This window comes from Cicer arietinum, chromosome 7 (assembly GCF_000331145.2).
Source record: "Cicer arietinum cultivar CDC Frontier isolate Library 1 chromosome 7, Cicar.CDCFrontier_v2.0, whole genome shotgun sequence".
Classification (NCBI taxonomy): domain Eukaryota; kingdom Viridiplantae; phylum Streptophyta; class Magnoliopsida; order Fabales; family Fabaceae; genus Cicer; species Cicer arietinum.
In genome coordinates, this window is record NC_021166.2 from 60,850,558 (window position 1) to 60,869,648 (window position 19,091).

The window sequence follows — 19,091 nt, forward strand, 5'->3', positions numbered from 1 at the left end:
GTGTAGGAGAGAGAGAATATAAATAATATATACAAATATTTAATTAATTAAAATTAAAATTAATTACCATATGTCGACTTCATCTACGAGGTAAAGGAAACATATGTTTTCTTTTCTTTCATTATTTCTATCCCATTACATTGGATATGGATATGTGTGTCATATAAGTATAATAGATAGATATAGATTAAATTTGACCCCAAAAGAAATAGATACTTTTTATTTATTTTTAAATAATTTAGTGGTTAAATTTCTACACTTTAAATATATTCTCATCTTGAGTCATGACAATTGAATAGTAATTTTGATTGTCTATTAATTATCACCATTTTATATCGAAAGAGATATATATCATTGTTAGATGATGATTCAAGAATCATAAAACTCTTCTATAATTATTAGAACAAAATTCTTCTAAAAATTCTAGAAGAATCACTGTATAAAGAATACTTAAAAGTAATTAAATTTTAACCAAAATGATCTATGATCCTCTAACAAAAATTGATTTGATTGTCGAAATCGTCGAAGTGCATACAATTATTTTTTTAATTTTTAATCTTTACATCATTTTAAATGCAATATATTTTATCATGTTTTTATAGTCTTGATAATATACAAATCTTTCCTAACGATAATTTAATAAAAATAATATCTTTTCCTAATCATTCATATAACCTTTTTTTTTTAATTTATGTAAAATTGATCAAATGTTTCTTTTATAATTTATTATAAGATGGAGACAATAACATTTTCCTTCATGTTGTATATGTTATGCCACACAATTTCATTAAATTTATTTTTGAGGAAGACAAAACATCATTAATGTCACATGGAAGTTAGGTAAAATGAATATAAGTGAGACTATCATATTCGATAATAACATTGTGTTCAATTAATAATGTATGAAAATAAAATTGTACTTTTAGATGTCATAAAGGATTTATAGATTTAGATAAATTAATACTTGTAGACTTGTAGTATACATGTGAAATATTTATTTTAGTAATTAAAAGTTTGATGTAAAATAAATAAAATTTTATTAATAATTATGCTTAATTAAAGTTTATCAATAATTTGATTTTAATTAATTATTTAAAGGGATAAAGTCTCTTTTTAAAAAAGTAATTAACTAGTTGAATTTAATTAATTGTGTAAAAGAAAATGCTGATAAATATCTTTATGATACTTGTTAGCAATTTAAATATAGAATTTTGGCTTAATTACAATTTTAGTTCATCTATTTTTACTGATTCACAAAATTGGTCGTCTGATTTTTTAAGTTAATAGTTTTGATCATTCTCTATGATTATTAAACTAAAAATAATAATTTATAATATTTTAAATAACGTGGTATACGATACGATGATGTAGAATGATTAACATACATAAAATTAAAATATAAAAATATTTGTTAAATATTGTTTTGTCAAAATAAGTGAGTTAAAATAATAATTGTAAATAGTTGCAAGTAATAAATACTAAAAGAAAAAGATGAAAGTACTTTTCAAATAGTAGAATTTAATATAATTTCATTAGTTTGCATAAATATCCTTAAACCGATAATTAAAAAAAGGAATAGGTATATATATTTTCATAACAAACCAAACATTGAAAAAGTAAACAAAACAGCTGTATTTTGATGGGAAAATTGAATAATACCACCGCCTTATATAGGAGGTGTATGAACACTAGGATTTTGGTAGCTATGTCATGAAAATATAAAACATTATCTCAATTAACTATATGGAATTGAAAATTGAAAACAGCTAGTAGTAGCAAATAAAAAAATAACTTTTTTTTTTGAAAGAAATAAGAATAGTGAGTTAGAAAGAAGAATGTCGTGAATACAGCTGTAACCAATAGAGATAGAGATTATATGAAATCGAGTTAGGAATCACTATCATACACATGTGCATGACTTCATCCCTTTCCTCATCTTTTTCTTTTTCTTTTCAAACTATAAGCACAAACATTGGTATTAGATTATACTTTACATTAAAAAAGAAACAATGTACGGTGCATCAAAAACAAACACATTGTATTCCTCAAAAAGAAGAAAAGTATTGCACGTTTGAAAAATAGATAGTCTAATGTGTAATCTTCACATAAGAGAAACATTTGGATCTCTTAGTATTTAAATATATAGAGGGTTGTTTCTTTCTTTAAATAGTGAGAGATTTTATTTATCTTTCTCATGTGAAAATTATATATGAGAGGATTAATTTTATTGATTTATCGGAATAAAATTGGAATTTGAGATAAACAATTTAGTCAATATTTAATTCTACTTTTAAAAAATAAAATTGATTTTGGAGAAATAAATATTGACAATTTGTGTTGTAAATAAAATTAATTTAATCTTTAGAATTGATTCATAACTTAAAATTATGATTTTAACAGTTGAGTTTAAATATAATTTTTATATTAAAAATTATTATTTAATTTAATTTTATATAAATATATTTAAAAATAAATTATTTTATATTTAATTTATTTTTAATTAAGATCAACTTAAAAAAAAAATATTTGTCACCACTAAATTTAATATGCATTTATACAAAAAAATTCAAATATACTTCTGAAACAATCACCGATGATCTTTTACGAAAAATGCTAACCATATATTACATAACATATACTTTTTAACACACTTTTTTATATTGGTTGAATTTTATATGAGATATATTAAATTATGTGGAGGTCCATATATATTTAAAAAGTGTGCGTAGTAATATCTTTTATTCAAAGTCTAAATGGGGAAAAAGCTGCTCTAGCTAACTAATGGGCTTCTTTATTTCCAGCACGGCCCACATGATAAAATAAAGGAAAAAATTGCTTAGCTCTAAACATGAGTCAAGGTTGAGTGTTGACCAAAAATACATGAGTCAAGGAAAAATAAACTTTTGAAATATTCTATTTAATTTATCTTATAAATTATATTCATAAGTTGTTTTTAAATTATTTTTATAATATCTTCATCACAATTTACAAAACCAGCTTATATAGAGCTGTGCAGAATTTACATAATTGCATTGAAAAAATAGCTTGTTTGTATGATCTCATATGATAAGAATTTTTAGATTTTTTTTTATCTAGAATCAAATCTATTTTTTTAATTAAAAAAAAAAAAAGACTAAGATTTTGAACTATTGGATAAATGCTTGCCCTGTTAATTTAGCTATAAGTTCTTATATAATAATTTGGATATTGAAAGAAAATGTTGGAAGGCTTTGTTCTCCTTGTTTAAAGACTTTAACACACACTAAATTCTTAGTTGATACCACACTTGTTATCCACTGAGGACACATATACTTTTTTTATGGCTCATTAAGTTCTTAGAGACAACCTCTTAAAGAGTAACCAAGTGTTTTAGTTAAATTTGATTAAGTGTTATCTCAATTTTATACAATTCATGACTACAATAATTCTTAAAATTTGGATTTGGTGTACCTCAAGCATACAAAGCAGACTTGTAAGACAATGATTATCCACCATTTATAAATACGTTTATAGATCATATCTCATCCAATGGAAAAATCAACACATCTAAGTGAGATCTGAGTGACTCAATATCAGTTACTTAAAAGTAGGTAGTCTAACAAATCTTGAATAGACTTCGATATATTCTAGAAACTTGGATTGTGCCTAACTCAACCCTTACAAAATTGACATTTAAGATGGATATTGTCCATCACTTCTAATTTATAAAGACATTTTCATTTGAGACTCTTAACAACTATTCTAAGAAAACAAACAAAATAATCAAAGTTGAGGGATTTCATATATATACACACATCATCCACACACATTTGCACAAAAGATAGTAATCACAAATAGACAAAATGTGTTCATTGCAAACATCAAATCTTAAACTCAATACTATGTTGCTAATAGCATACATTATTCATCTCACAATTCAGTCTTCATGAATCATGATCATGCTCAGAGTTAGAGTTTCATATTCAATATCATGGCCCCTGTATTACTTCCATCGCTTGCCGAATTTTCCATGCTTAAACTTTCCGAAACCGAACCTACCATGCTTCCAACGCTTGCCGAATTTTCCATGCTTATACTTACCATGATGACCATAGAAACCTCCATGTCCATAACCATGATGATGATTTCCATGTAATAGATGGTGAGCACCATATGCAGCCGCGGCCCCTGCGAACAATCCTCCTATACCGGCACCACGCCCTTTATATGCAACAATAAATCAGTGTACATTGTGCATAACATAACCCTCTCAAATTACAAGCATTCTATAGTATGAGAAAGAGACCATTAACAAAAAACAGAAAATGTTTTCACAAACTAGATATTAGAAAGTAGTAATAATTTATGTAGCATCGACACTTCAGATTGAAAATGTGTCTGGTGACACTAGCACGACACTGATGTATGTGATTACATTCTAATATTTTTATTTTTCAAACTATTGCTGGTGTCGAAAGTGTCGTGTTCATGTCTGTGTCACTTTCATAAGTATTAAATAATATTCCAAATTCATGCTTGATTTAATAATATTGTTCATAAAAAATTGGGATAATCAAGTGTACCTGAAGGTGGATAGCCATGTGGAGCAGGATAAGCTGGTTGATGATAACCTGAATGAGGATAACCAGAAGGTGGATACCCTCCTCCACCTGCATGTGGTGGATATTGTGAAGGGTACCCTCCTGAAGGGTAATAACCTGAAGTTGGATATCCTCCATGAGGTGGATATGCAGGTGGTGGATAAGCTGTTGGGGGATACCCTCCTGGAGGTGGATATCCTGTTGGTGGATAGGAGGAATAAGATCCAGGTGGAGGAGGATAGGGTGGTGCTGCTGGATACCCTATAATATGTGAAAACAAACCTCTCTCACTTGATTCTTGATCATTCTTGTTTCTACCATTGTTCATGTTGATTCAGGCCCTGTTTATGTCAGAAGGGTTTATCATATTAGTTCTTATAACAAACGGTAAAATAAAGTCAAACTGTTTTCATTAGCTACCATTGAGAGCGTATGCAAATAAGCCGAAAACAACTTATCAACATATCATAAGTTGTTTTTATAAATTCTATCAAATAATTTTACAGGTCTTTATGTCGGTAGATAAACTCAAATAAGACAATCTAAATAGGCCTTCGATCTAAAACTCATCAATAATCCCACCCAAAAATATTAATTTAGACAACGATATCAATTATCACTCAAAAATTATACAATCAAATTAGTCTGCACCAATGAGTGTCTTGAAATTTTTCATCTATCTAATTTGAACTTGTAAGGGTAAAAGAAGCATGATAGAAAAAGGAATAGGTAAATCTAATAACTCAACTTCAACTAATCATATTACATGAAAATAAAACGATATGCGTCTTTGGATTGACAGTGATTTTAGGTGAATCATGGTATGTCGCCATAATTTTAATAAAAACTATACTTTGAAGTTCAAACAAAATCACAATATCACCATGATTTTGCCAAACTCGCCATCAATCCAAAGATACACTTAAAATGAAACAAATGAAAGTTAGGTACATTAAATCTGTACCAACAAATCTGTTTTTGATTTTCCAAAACAAACACCATCATTTGAAATTGGAAAAAATAGAAGCACATCATATTATGTTATATAATATTACCAATAAAAAGATCAAATTTCAGACAGAAAGGAATTTATTTACTCATGCACAATAGTAAAATTGATTGAATCCAGAATCAAAAACTAAGGTGAGATCTATGAAGCACCAATACATAAATAGACACCAAACACGACATTTAAACTAACACCTAAACACCAACAATAATTTAAAATAATGAAAGTAGCTGAATGTAACTACACGTGTGGGGGGGTGTCAGTGTCGGACATCAGACACAATTTCAATTGGAAGTGTTGGTGCTAAATACGTGAGTCCTCGCTCATATGTTGAATTTCAGCAAAAAGAATGGTGAAAAGTTCAGAATTCATTCTAAACAACACCAAGGAAAATTAAAACAACAATAAAACAAAAGAATACTCCAATTCCTATTTCTCCATAAAGGAAGCATATATTGGTATGATATCAATATCTAGCAAACCCTTAAAGGGTTTCATTTCAACACCACAAGTAGAATCAATCAAAGGAAGCAGAACAAACCCATGTTTCTTTTATCATGATCAAACCAAAGGGTAGGTAAGAATCATAGAAAAAACAGATATAGAGAACAAAGACCATGATTGGTGGAACCAAAAATCATAGAGAACCTAGTTGATCATGATTCAAAAGATATTGAAATTTACCAAGAAAGGAATTAGAATTATAACATTTGAAACCAAAACCAAACCAAGAAACATTTCAACACACAAGATTTTGTTGGCAACAATATGCAAAACAAAAACCAAAAAAGTATTAATAATAATTGCTTGATGCTTACTCAATTAAAAATTGCAAATGCTTTCCATAAAATCATCCAAAGGTGACACAAAAGAAAGGAATTGAAACTTCACCTATTTTTATAGTTATGGTTTCTCAAGACAAATGTTACGAATGGAAGACACACGAAACACAAGAATAACACTTCAATTAATTTATAATGACCTTTTTAACCTCCAAACCGTTTCTATATTACCTACCACCTTGCCTATGTTTGGTTAGTAAAACACAACTTCGTCAAATTCGTAAATATAGCATACCTCTTTTGAAAAAGTGCACGTTGTTTCCACGCATTTGCTTTTTCTTGACCATTACTACAAGCTCCACGTAACAATTAAGAATATATATGATTTTTTTGCCAACATAATTGTTATATTTTTTCTTCCATAGGAAACTTAGGATTATTAATATTCAGCTGTTTGTTAAGGATATCTTTAAAAAAAAAAACATACTCTTATATGGATTCTTTACAACTAGTTATTTAAAAAAAGAAAAGCGTATATGGATTAGTTGGGTGGTGAGTACACCTAAATACCAAATCTCTGGTTATTAATTTTATTAGATTTCACCTGCAATTTTGGATGAGCGTGAGTAACATTATTCTGAAGTAACATTCAATTTTATGAAATTTTTCAATTAGTTTATATATTTTACAAATTAAAAATTGATTCACTATTTTATCAATATAATATGATCTTATGGGTAGAGAATAGATACACTTATCTTCTAAGTATATATTCCTAAAAAACAATCTTTTAAGTATTATGTTTATTGCTGTGAATGTTTATGGAAATTTATTCTCATTCAACATATAGAGAGTGGAAGATATGAATTATATTAAGATAGAAAAAAGATAATTAATAAAATAGTTAATAAAATAACTTAAGTAGTGACTGATCAAGAGAAAAATAGTCATAGTAATATGATAGACTAATTTTTTTTGAAGATACTCCCTCTGATCATTTTTAAGAGACAATTGAATTAAAATTTAATCGATAAAAGTTAATGTATCTAATTTATATTATAAATTAAATACATCATCTTTTGTTGACTAAATTTTAACTCAATTGTATATTATAAAAAGATTCGAGGGAGTAATTTATTTTATTGGATTGTGTGAAAGAGCTTCATAGGAGTTAATACATGCGCAACACGGGAATTATAGATGACAACATATATATCCTTTTCAATAAACATTTTAACAAGCACTTACAAAAAGAAGAAAAAAAATCAAATAATCTTTTCCATAAACTCATTCTCTACGTTCTCACAAATTTATTAGTTTTTTCTTTCTTAAGTTACAAATAAATAATTATTTCGAAATACAGAACTCACTATAAGAAAAATAAGAGAAATTAATATCTTGCCACAAGAGATAAAATACTGGTAAGCATTCTAAGAGCATGTATACTTTGACAAATCAGTCAACATCTTCTTCTGGTACAACCTTCGATAGATTTTTGCTCCTTCGGATTCTGCATGAATCTCTCTCTCAGTCCTGATTCCCATAGGGTTGCTTAATAACCATCCTTCACTATCACACAACTTAGGGTTCAAATCATCAATGTGTCCAAGAGCATCAACTTCATCAAGCTGATTTCTCATGTCTTGTGCCACTTCAAGAACATCAGACTGTATGAACACCTGTCATAAACACAACCACAAAGATGGCACTGTTATTTTATTCCCTTCGGAAGTTCCCTTGACTGAGAGCAAACGACTCTCTCAAGTCTTCTCGCTCGCATGAAACAAGGTTAATTAAACAATGTTGTACTATAAGGTAGTTTTAGTTAACAAGGTTAATTACACAATCTTAATGATAACCATTGTCCTAAATATCAGCATGTCTTGCTATACCCTATATGTCACAGTATTCATTGAACTGATCTCTAGCAAGCAGGAAGGAACAATAGCTTTCTCTTTGCGAATTGTGTACGGGGTAAATTTGAATTTCCATAATGAACAAACAAAGAAGCAGAAAAAAATATATTAGAGCAGGCAGAAAATATACCTGTCCTCCAGGAGTTAAATTATCTAAAATAGCACCAACCAAAGGCTTCTGCAAAACTCTTCTTTTATGATATTTTTTCTTGAAATGAGGGTCTGGACACTGCATGTGTTGGGCAAAATCATTATTTAACCATAAATAAAAGGCTTTTGGATGTAAAACAACAATGTAGCTAACAAGCCATTAGGACAAAAGAAAGGTGGTTGGTTATACAAAGTTGACAAAAAAAAGATGGTTGGCTACACTAAGTTTACGTAGTGATTCATTATCATGAATCAAAATTCATCTAGTGAATTGGGATTCATCATAATGAATCGGGATTCAAGATGGGATTCATGTCCAAAAAGATACACATTAGAGATTCTTATCAATTGGGTTCGGTTCCGTATCGAACTGAGATACGACACACATGTATCGTAAGCTAATCACAACCATGCACTCCACTCATAGAGGACACCCAGTTGGACCTAGTACCAAAAAAAAGTAATAAACTATGCAAATGACTGCCTGCTGAGAGTAGAAAGACTCACCAAAATTGAAACTAATTGCAAAGGCCCAGGATATGATTCTACCAACAGCTTGAAAGAAATTGGGGCATTTGCAAACAAGAAATGTCTGCAATTTAGTTTTAAAAATCAGTCATTATTGCAGCATCATTAAAAATAATGGGCGTATATATTTCACTTCGCCGTCAAAATAAAGTTGAGAATTGATAGTACATGTTATCCAGAGCCAGGTCTTTTACCCATACCTCAGCACGCTTGACCATCTGCACACGGAATTGAACTATATATAATCATACGAGACAATAACCCTCTATATTCTAAAGCTGAATGTGCCATAACAAGATAAGAAATCAAAATTTACTGAAAGGGAAGTGAGTAATCATCAAGGGCATTCAAAACAAAAAGCGAGAAAAAGAAAATTGTTTCCTTACCTTTTGCCGTATTTCCAACCCCAAATAATTTCTCACTTTAGGTGTTCTTTTTGCAAGCCACATAAGAAACCTTCCACTGCCTGACATTGTTTGTATGTTTATCAGGTACTCAAATGATTGTTTGATTGTCCTAGAGCTACTCATTTTAAGGTAAAAGAAATAATGAAAATATTTGTCGCTTCGATTAGAAGATGTTTTGGTAGGAATAAATCAGAAAGGGTAAAATCCAACCTCAATAATAGTTCATGTAAAATAACAACTTCAACATACATGATGATATCCAAGTCAATGCCAATCAATAACAGAAATGCTAACATTTAACAATCAACGAAACATTCATAAAACAAAAATAAATTTATCAATGAAATTGAGATTACCACATCCAATATCAACCATGAGAGGCAATGCAGGGTCTGCAAAGACTTGGTTCCAGTCTGGTACTTGTGCTGGAGCCTATGAAGAAAAGAAAAATCAATATAGGAAAGCAAAAAGACTCCCTCATAAATAATAAAACCAAATTCTGGAATTAAATATAAGCAAAAAGTAAAGTTGATGTATCTGGTTTTAAAATACCAAATACATCAACTTTTCAGTTACCATTTATTTGCTTATATTTCATTCCAGATAGTGTATAAAAATTATCAACTATGTAGCACCGACACTTCAGATTAAAGATGCATCTTGTGACACATTCAATTGCTTCTATTTTCTCAAATTATTGATGGATGAAAGTTACAATTATGTGGTATAAACATACAATTGTGCAGTCCTTTTTAACGACAAATGATTATATATAATGAATATGAATTGGTAAATAGTAAAGGGGAACATACAGCGAAAGAAGAACTGAGGGGATTAACATGTTGCCTTATCCTGACATGACCTAGATCCTGAAATATGATATAAAAGATAATAATATAGTTAATAATTAATGTAAATGATATTATTATCCGTTAAAAGTGGAAAATGGGAAAGAAAAAAACGAACCAAGTTGTAAGAGAGGTTAAGGTCAGCATATTCCAAAGCGACGAGTTGTGAGCTTCGTAGTTGTGGCTTTTGTTGTTGTTGGTCTTGTAGTGCAACAACTACTTGGGAGGAAAAAGAAGAAGAAGAAGAAGAGTGGGAATTGGAAGAGAATTGAAGAGAAGAAGAATGAAAGAGTGAGAGTGAGAGTGAGAGTGGTAACATTAGTGAAGAAAGAGCAGCACTACTACTGCTACTAATGCCATGGAAACGTAACATACCCCAACCACAACAACAACCCATTCATTCAATCCTCGCCCAAACTCTACATTTTAGATTTTTTTTAATTAGGGTTCTTATTACTAACTTCCATTATTCAAAATAAACATAAACAAATGAATATTATTGAGTGGTTTGATTTAATGGGTGTGTAAAAGATTACACTACGGATGAGTATAAATTAATCTCTCAAAATAATGAATTTTTAAGGACAAGTAAATTTTTACGTTAATATGAACGAATGACCTCTATTTTTTTTTTCATAGGAGATCATCAATTTAAAAATACATTTGTAAAAAATGATGTAATTTTTTAAAATTTAATTTATAAAGTAATAATTATAAAATATAATTAATAAATACTTGTGTCTCTTAAACATGTCGTTATGAGTCGATCTTATAAATTAATATGATATTTATTATTGGAAGATAATATAAACAACTAAATTTTTTTATAAAATTCAAAATTGATTTTTTTTATAAAATTCAAAATTGATTTTTTTTATAAAATTCAAAATTGATTTTTTTTATAAAATTCAAAATTGATTTTTTTTTTACTAAGCATGCTCAAAATATTTTATTAACATGATAAAGAGATACACTCCGAAATGCAATGAAAGTATTGCAAGAAGTATAAGAGACGAAAATTCTAACTAAACAGTGAACATTATTATTAGTTGATCCCACAGAAAAAACAACTTTATATTTATTGGACAAATATAATAAGGATATTTTGTACTGTACATTTGTATTTAATATTATTGAATTAAACTTTGGTCATATCACAGATCATTTAAAAAAATATTTTTTTTAAAAGTAATGATAAATTTTATCACAATAATTTTTTTATTTTAATAGTAAATTTCATCATAATTAATTCAGCGAAGTTCGATCTAAATTTGAACAAGATGTCAAACTTAATCATATCGATATTTATCAATTGAGATAGAAATTTAAAAAAAAATATTAATTGTAAAAAAGATCTATAATTTTGTACTATAATTTTGTGGTCCTTTAAAAAATTATGGTGAATAACCCTTAAAAACAATCCAAGAGAAAAACCCCAAGTTTCATCCTCCATTGCTTTCATTTTCAAAGGTCTCTAGTCTAATTTGGTATGAAAAAAAGTTGTTCGAGCATTAACTCAAAGATGAATCTAATATGTTGAGTTGTTTGATTGTGTTATAGGCCCTAATTATCATGAGTTGGAAAAAATTATAAAATACAAATATCTTTTAGGAATAATCAAATTATATTAAAGATTACAATAAAAATTACACTATTTTATGAGTTCAGATTAACACATGTTGGTTGAGACAGTAAATAATTGATATAACAACAGAAAAGGGTTGTAGGTTGAGAATTGAAAGACATCAACCGAGAGAAATGGGTGCGAGGCAAAGAGCAGTAACAGCGCTTCCAAACCTCATACGCTCTCTCCGTAACGAACAACCTCTTAAACTCAAACCTCACAATCTCAATTCCTTGCCCTCTCTCCGACGCGCTTTCTCTTTATACGATCAGATCAACCTCATCGACAATGTCCCCGAAGACCAACTCCGATTTCAAGGGTTTTTTTCTTTTTTCTTTTTTCTTTTTTCAATTATGCATAATTCCTTGTTTCAATTTTTATTTTTATTTTTTATTGTAGGTATAATGATACTGGGTTTACTGTTAATGGAGTTGAATATGAAGGAAGCTTGCTCTGTGTTGGTAATTTGATCATGTCTTGGAAACCTAACAAGTTTTCAGATATCACTGCTGATAGGTTTCTTTCTTTCTTCCTATTTTTTATTGCTCTCTTGCTTTTTCTTTCAGTAACCATTTTTGCATGTCTATGAGGATCAACTATTTTTTTAATGTTTCAATATTAATCTCACTCATCCATGGTATCATTCTTATATCTATCACACTAATTTTACCAAGACAAGTTAATCATAATCTCTGATAAATACCAATGTAACCATCATATTGTGATAATTACCAAACATGCAAAGAAGTGAATGCATTCATTATCATAACAATCTAGTTGAACTAGTTTCATATCTGCGTGCATTATTTATCTTGCTTTGATATCTTATTTGTTGTCATCTTGTTTGTTGTTGCAGCTTGTCACTCTTTCGAATTGTCCGTCCTATTCCAGGTTCCAATTTTCAGTTTTGCTATGCCTATTCTTTCTTTTCCCTTTTTTTTGGCTTCAATTCTATGTTTCCTTTCCTTTTTTCTAATGTATTTTTCTATAGATGAAAATTTACTTAATTCATGGTTTACTTTCTTGTTCACTTTGGGAAGTGATTGATATATCGAAGAATAGTGATCCCTATACATGTACTTTTAGTTTCTAAGTGTTAAGTTGGGACCATAAGGCTGATAAGCATCCCACTGTCACAATTATTTGAAACAAAACGGTTCCACTTTCTCAGAATTTGTCTAACTCTCTTTTCTACAGTCCTCTTTCTCTCTCTCTTGGATTTATCGCTCTTTTTAGCTAATTGATTTGAATTAATTACAAGACCCTGCTTTTTGCTCATTATGTTTCTAAATCGATGTTATTACCACCTATCAAAATGCTTTTTATATTAACTGAAACTCGGAAGGATTATTTGCCAGAAATTCTAATTGTTGGCTGTGGAAGGAACATTCATCCTGTTGATCCTGAACTTAGACGGTTTGTTCGGTCTACTGGCATGAAGTTAGAAGCTGTTGACTCGGTATCTATATCATTGCTTTAATTTACAAGATCTGTGTTTTATTTCACCTTACATTGTTGGTGCATTATTATTGTGTTTGATAAAATAATGTATAGTTAAAAAGTGATTTCAAATGGTGAGAAAATGAATGATCAAAATAGACGAGGAGATAATTCAAGCATGGTTGTACTAATAGTTAGGAAATAGTATAATTTTGATATGATATAATAAAGTAAAATTATTTTCACAATATCATTCAATTATCTTTTGCCACGTCATTGAAAGAGTTTGACTATGCTTACATCTATATGTCACTTAGTTCAGATGATGAAATATGATTCTTTTTGTGTAAAATTTGTTTACACGGTTAGTGTGTCATGTTTATTGAAGTAATAGATTATTTGCACTTATAATTAGTTATTGAAACATGGATTTTTAATATAGATTGTAAGTAGCTTGAAATTTATCCATAGCACAATTCTCTTCAGATAATTCCAAATGTTACAAGAGAGAAACCAACCAAAATATGATCACTGCCAGTTTAATTGCTTCTCTTTGAATTTGGAATGTTACATTATTTATTTATTTATCATCCATCATTTACTAGAGAAACGCGGCATCAACTTACAATATACTGAATGAAGAAGGTCGTATTGTGGCCGCTGCGCTTCTTCCATACGGAGTTACTTCATGAAGCTTGGACTATATTCATAGTAGGCTACCCTTTGTTCCTAAAATGCTCGCATTTGTTGGCACTAAGATCTTGCGTAATTCCGTCAGAAATGCTTTGATTTTCTATGTAGAAGGTTTTGACATATCAAGAGGAAACTGAGTTAAGCACAGGTGACTGTATTGATGTTTTCAAATGTTATAATAAATATGATAATTATAATGTATAGAACTGCTGCTCTCACTAATCCCAGCAAAGTTGGCTTTTCTAGTTGATGGCTGTTAGGTTTTAATGTTATTTCATTTCGTTAGAGTTGTGAAGAAAATTCTATATTTCTTCTATTGTTATATTTTTATCAGGTATTATTGCTACCGAACTTTCTCCCTCTCCTCGAGGGGAATCCTGATACTGAGTTGAGTTGTTAAACAATTAATTAACAATATATTTTTGGAGTTCATGAATATATTGTACAAAAAAAGGATAAATAATTATTGATAAATGTCTGAGAATTAAGTTGTGTCTAAATTTTCATTATTTTGTTAGGGAGCATATTGTCATTTCTGTTTGATTAGATTTTTTTGTCATCTTCTCTAGAACGTAAAGGCAACTATTACTTTCCATACCATAGTAACTTTTTGTTATGTATAGACCATACCTAAAATGTCTGTTTGAATTGAATGTGACATTGGCGGAATCATGCTCATACGATTTTGGAAAAATTACGTTTTAGAGTTTTAATAACATTATAATGTTACTAATTTAAATATACATTTAGTAATTTCACAAATTTGCTTTGTCATATTTTTTTACTTGTTTATTATAATAAAAAAAGATCAACTTGCTATTATGAAAATATAAGCGTGGGTTTTGAGATGAAATATTTGTGTGTTTTGGAGTAATCTGGTGCTAGTGTCGTATTGACGTAAAGAACTAATATATATTAAGAAATATAAGTTATTGGATTAATTTACTGATTTTAAAATTGATACTAAACTAAACTTTTAAAATAAGTTAAGAAATAGATGTATTTAAGTATTGTTTTTCTATTAATTATGTCACTTCTATCATATTAAAAGAAAAAATTGCAAAGATTAATTAAATGAGGGTTTAAAGTGCTTAATTTACTAAATTAGGATGGAAAATACAACTAAGGGTCAACCTTAGCTCTTCGTCTACTAGTATAAAAACAAACTTAAGATACTAAGATTATGGGTTCGAGCACCGCTAATCCACTTAGAGAAATATAAATTTAAATCTCTTTGTAGTTGTTTTTTGAATTCTAAAGTCTTCTCAATTTTGGATAAAGATACCATCCCTTCAACGTAATTTTATTATATATAAAGATGTATTTGACCTTAATATAAAATTTATTTTTCAACATTTTTCATTGGAGTACTTTTTTTAGAAGAGAAATATTAGCAAAAACTTTAAATGAGTAAAAATTTAAGATAGTTTACTTTTTAAAATATTTTAATATTTTAATTTTAAAATGTGTATTCATTTTATTTTGATAAAATACTATTGAAGTAAACTATTGTTATTAAAAAAGATAAAATCTTTAAGTATTAACTCAACTGAAAAAAAATTAAAATTGTTAAATTAATAGTTTGAATTTGAAATTTTATATTTGTGTGTAAATTTTTGATGACATTTACTGTCTTGTCTACAAACAAATAAAAATAAAAATAAATTGATAAAAAACCTAACATACATAGAAGATAATATAAAAAAACTTAAAATTCTATTATTGATGATGATATAAATGATAAATGGCAAAAATTTATTAAAGTGATCATATCAATTCTATTCATATGCGTTCCTATACCGACAACTAACTACTAATTTATAAGTAACTTCTATGTTTCTAATACCTTCTCTCAAGTTGAAAGATGTTTGCAAAATTTTCAATTCGCAAAAGAAAAACATACCAATTAAAATGGACACAATAAAAAATACTGGAATAAATAAGTAAAATCAAATTAAAATTAAACTATCGAGATTTAACTCTTTGGACGAAAACACTTCGAACGTATTTGACTTTATGTTTAGTAGATCATATTTATTCGTTTCTGAAAATTAAGTTTAGCTTGATCATTAGGCAGAAGCTAAAATTTAAAAACTGACCACTTACAAGAGAAGCTAGAAAGCTTAAACAGCAATAAGAAGCAATTATTTTAGGGTAAAATAGAAATGAGCGAATAGGAAACAAGTAGCAGAAGTGTGATAGTGATACTACTAAACGTGAATATAAATACACCTAATCCGAATTTAGCGTAACCTTTAATATCATTGACGCTATGTCCACTCTACTTCAATCCTCTTTCATTTCTTCTTCCTTCTCTCGTTTCTCTCCAATCCAACCTTCCCCTCGAATCTCTCTCCCAAACGCTCTCGTAAGTAACCGTTTCTATCTCTCTCTCTCTCTCTCTCTCTCTCCGTGTTTATTTAACTGAAAATGTGAATTTCGATTTCAGAGATGTAACAATAATAATAATGTAGTAGAGTCTCTCAATTTGGATAACGGAAGGTTAGTTAACGGTTCAACTTCTCTTCCGAACTTCCTTGTGGCGCCTAACGCCGGCATCCATGATCTCGTTAACAGAAATCGTCTTCGAATTTTCTCCGGCACCGCCAACCCCGCTCTCGCTCAGGTATCTAACGGAATCAATTTTGTTATACTCTATTATACTTCCATTTTGATCCTATGCTATGTTTACATATATCTAGCGCCAAATTAAATTAAATTAAATGAGATTGAGATTTACATGTAGGATTAGCTTCTAGCTTGTGAGAGCTTTTTAATTAAATTAAGTTTGTGGTTCGAAAATGTCTTCATGAACTTATAGGCGAATCCGCGGAGAAGTTAAATGAAGGAGTTTCTTTTTTATTTTTGAAAAAATTGAGGCGTAAAAGCTTAATTTCGTCTTATACTTAGGATTTGTTTGGATAAACAGATTAATTAAGCATGTATAGTGTATGTGCTTATATCATATAAGTGTTTATGTACAAACTATTTTTATAACAAAAGGTAAAATAACGTCAAAATATTGATATAAGCATTAAGCAGTTTTCATAAGCTATCCTAGATAGCTTATGAAAGAAGCTTCTGGAAGCTGTTTCAATTTCAACAAGTTCTCCTAAACAATATTTCAAGTGTTTGTATCAGTAGATAAACTTTAATAAGCTAATCCTGACAGGCTATAAAAGCTACTTTTTTAAAGTCTAATTGTTAATTTGAGAATCTTTTAATCTGTTTTTGTATAGTGTTTTTGGAGTATGGATTCCAAACTGATTCTTGATATATAAAATGATTTTGGTCAATGACGAATGCGTATTGAACTTTATGATTATATATACTTTTGTTGTTTACTAATGATATTTGAAGGCTTATGTTATAACACCAGACAGTATTTGTGTTATTTACTTAAATTTCTGATTTGCATTCTAATAGGAAATTGCATGCTACATGGGCCTGGAACTGGGAAAAATTAAGATAAAACGTTTTGCCGATGGTGAGATATATGTCCAACTGCAAGAGAGTGTAAGGGGGTGTGATGTGTTTCTTGTGCAGCCCACATGTCCTCCTGCAAATGAGAACCTTATGGAGCTTCTCGTAATGATTGATGCCTGCAGGAGAGCTTCAGCCAAAAATATTACTGCAGTTATTCCATATTTTGGATATGCTAGAGCTGATAGAAAGGTCTGTTGTCAGTTTTGCTTACATATTTATAATATGATACTTTTTAGCCGTGGGGAAACTTGTGCTTCTTCCTAGCCCCTTATATTTTCCCATGTTGAATACGGATTGTTTTGTTTTTTACAATGTTGCACAAATGCAAATACAGTTATCTGTATAACCAGAATGTCAATTTTTAAAAAACACACGATACATCAACGATAAAATATAATATATTAAATAACTATTTTAAAAAACAGATTTGCATTTGCATAGTAAAAAAATATTACCTAATGCACAATCATCTCTAAAGCTACTTAACCCTTGAACTGAGTTAATCCGTGCAGTTAGTAACATCTCCATTCTCCAATACTATAGCAGCTTCTTCCTCTGTGACTGTTAACTTCTTTGACTCATTTGTAATAAGGGCAAAGGGGAGACTTTTCTGATAACTATAAACTCTTCCAAAAGCTTAACCTGTTGAGTGAAGGCACATGCATCCAACATTTTCCTTTCAGAGTTTATAAGAAAATCAGCAGAATACGCACCGGCGAATGTATTTTCCAGAAAAACGATTTGTTTACAAAATTACGATGACAGCCATATCCCTCGAGCATATCCCTCGAGTATCATTATTAGTGTTTGTGTTAGGGATGCACGTATGTACTAGCTTTTTGGCATATCTCTGTATCATATTTCAGATATAAAGATGATGATATCCAAGTCATTAGACCAATCATATTCTACATGCATCTACAAAAGACAACTGTTGTAGTCATATGTCATTAACTGCTGTTTCAGACTCAAGGGCGTGAATCAATTGCTGCTAAGCTTGTAGCAAATTTAATTACAGAAGCAGGTGCAAATCGTGTTCTTGCATGTGACCTCCACTCTGGGCAGTCTATGGGCTACTTCGATATTCCAGTTGATCATGTGTATGGACAGGTAATAGATTATATAGTACATGGGTTTTGTTATTAGTGTATGTTAGAATATTAAAAAATATCTTATAATATCTTTTATATTATATTAGAGTATCTTAAATTATTTCTTAGGATCAATTTATAATTATAGAGATATCTTAGAATATCTCTTATTATTATTATAATTTATTCCTAATTTAGGATTTAGTCTATGTTTCTCTATAAATAGAGATTAGTATTGAGTCTATTGTAATCAAGTCAGCATTAAGCTATTATCAATAATATTCAAACCCTTATTATTTTCTCTCCTCCTTTTCTCTAAAATCTCACACTTTCAACATGGTATCTAGAGCCTATTTCGATCCTCCTTGAACGATTCCACCTCTATTCCGCTGTCGAGTTCCCAACAATTAGGGAATGTAATCATAGTTTCTCTTTTCTAACATTCCAACATTTGGTGAGATTTTTTTTTCCATAAACCGTGTCCCAATTCCGATTTACCCATTCTTTGTAGCTTTTCGTTTATTTTTCAGCAGATCA

General features: G+C 29.4%; 4 protein-coding genes across 9 annotated transcripts in view; 2 read left to right on the plus strand and 2 right to left on the minus strand.

The window, feature by feature from the left end:
* Positions 1–3,759: 3,759 nt before the first annotated feature.
* LOC101489476 (uncharacterized) lies at positions 3,760–6,685 on the minus strand. 4 transcript variants are annotated; one of them, XM_073370680.1, is made up of 3 exons: positions 6,667–6,685; positions 4,563–4,921; positions 3,760–4,200 (listed from the first exon to the last, which is right to left on the minus strand). In XM_073370680.1, the coding sequence occupies exons 2-3, from the start codon at positions 4,906–4,908 to the stop codon at positions 3,983–3,985; spliced, it is 564 nt and encodes a 187-aa protein (XP_073226781.1). In that variant the 5' UTR covers positions 4,909–4,921; positions 6,667–6,685; the 3' UTR covers positions 3,760–3,982. The 4 variants fall into 4 exon arrangements, with proteins under 4 accessions (XP_073226781.1, XP_004510159.1, XP_004510157.1 ...); XM_004510102.4 differs by lacking the exon at positions 6,667–6,685 and adding an exon at positions 6,481–6,619; XM_004510100.4 differs by lacking the exon at positions 6,667–6,685 and adding an exon at positions 6,408–6,566.
* Positions 6,686–7,624: 939 nt separating this feature from the next.
* LOC101489144 (uncharacterized) lies at positions 7,625–10,701 on the minus strand. The gene is made up of 8 exons (XM_004510099.4): positions 10,339–10,701; positions 10,185–10,241; positions 9,729–9,804; positions 9,352–9,431; positions 9,134–9,183; positions 8,945–9,029; positions 8,418–8,516; positions 7,625–8,050 (listed from the first exon to the last, which is right to left on the minus strand). The coding sequence occupies exons 1-8, from the start codon at positions 10,615–10,617 to the stop codon at positions 7,802–7,804; spliced, it is 975 nt and encodes a 324-aa protein (XP_004510156.1). The 5' UTR covers positions 10,618–10,701; the 3' UTR covers positions 7,625–7,801.
* A 1,208-nt stretch (positions 10,702–11,909) lies between these two features.
* Positions 11,910–14,413, plus strand: LOC101488819 (uncharacterized). Its single transcript, XM_004510098.4, has 5 exons — positions 11,910–12,163; positions 12,244–12,360; positions 12,701–12,735; positions 13,203–13,303; positions 13,890–14,413. Exons 1-5 carry the CDS (start codon positions 11,979–11,981, stop codon positions 13,974–13,976), a joined length of 525 nt encoding a protein of 174 aa, XP_004510155.1. The 5' UTR covers positions 11,910–11,978; the 3' UTR covers positions 13,977–14,413.
* A 1,680-nt stretch (positions 14,414–16,093) lies between these two features.
* Positions 16,094–19,091, plus strand: part of LOC101488477 (ribose-phosphate pyrophosphokinase 1) — an 8,278-nt gene continuing 5,280 nt past the window's right edge. Inside the window, exons 1-4 of one of the 3 annotated variants that reach the window (XM_073363784.1) lie at positions 16,099–16,345; positions 16,427–16,603; positions 17,404–17,652; positions 18,430–18,573. In XM_073363784.1, the coding sequence (XP_073219885.1) occupies positions 16,250–16,345; positions 16,427–16,603; positions 17,404–17,652; positions 18,430–18,573 (666 nt within the window). In that variant the 5' untranslated portion in view covers positions 16,099–16,249. Of the gene's footprint in view, positions 16,346–16,426; positions 16,604–17,403; positions 17,653–18,429; positions 18,574–19,091 lie in introns of all 3 variants that reach the window. The other 2 variants (XM_004510097.4, XM_027336984.2) reach the window with 2 other exon arrangements.

Coding starts and splice junctions, on each gene's coding strand:
- LOC101489144 (XM_004510099.4), bottom strand. CDS start 10,617: ATGGGTTGTTGTTGTGGTTGGGGTATGTTACGTTTCCATGGCATTAGT. Junction 10,242..10,338: donor TTAACCTCTCTTACAACTTG/GTTCGTTTTTTT, acceptor ATCATATTTCAG/GATCTAGGTCATGTCAGGAT. Junction 9,030..9,133: donor GACCTGGCTCTGGATAACAT/GTACTATCAATT, acceptor ACTAAATTGCAG/ACATTTCTTGTTTGCAAATG.
- LOC101489476 (XM_073370680.1), bottom strand. CDS start 4,908: ATGAACAATGGTAGAAACAAGAATGATCAAGAATCAAGTGAGAGAGGT. Junction 4,201..4,562: donor ACATGGCTATCCACCTTCAG/GTACACTTGATT, acceptor TTGCATATAAAG/GGCGTGGTGCCGGTATAGGA.
- LOC101488819 (XM_004510098.4), top strand. CDS start 11,979: ATGGGTGCGAGGCAAAGAGCAGTAACAGCGCTTCCAAACCTCATACGC. Junction 12,736..13,202: donor AATTGTCCGTCCTATTCCAG/GTTCCAATTTTC, acceptor ATTATTTGCCAG/AAATTCTAATTGTTGGCTGT. Junction 13,304..13,889: donor AGTTAGAAGCTGTTGACTCG/GTATCTATATCA, acceptor ATCATTTACTAG/AGAAACGCGGCATCAACTTA.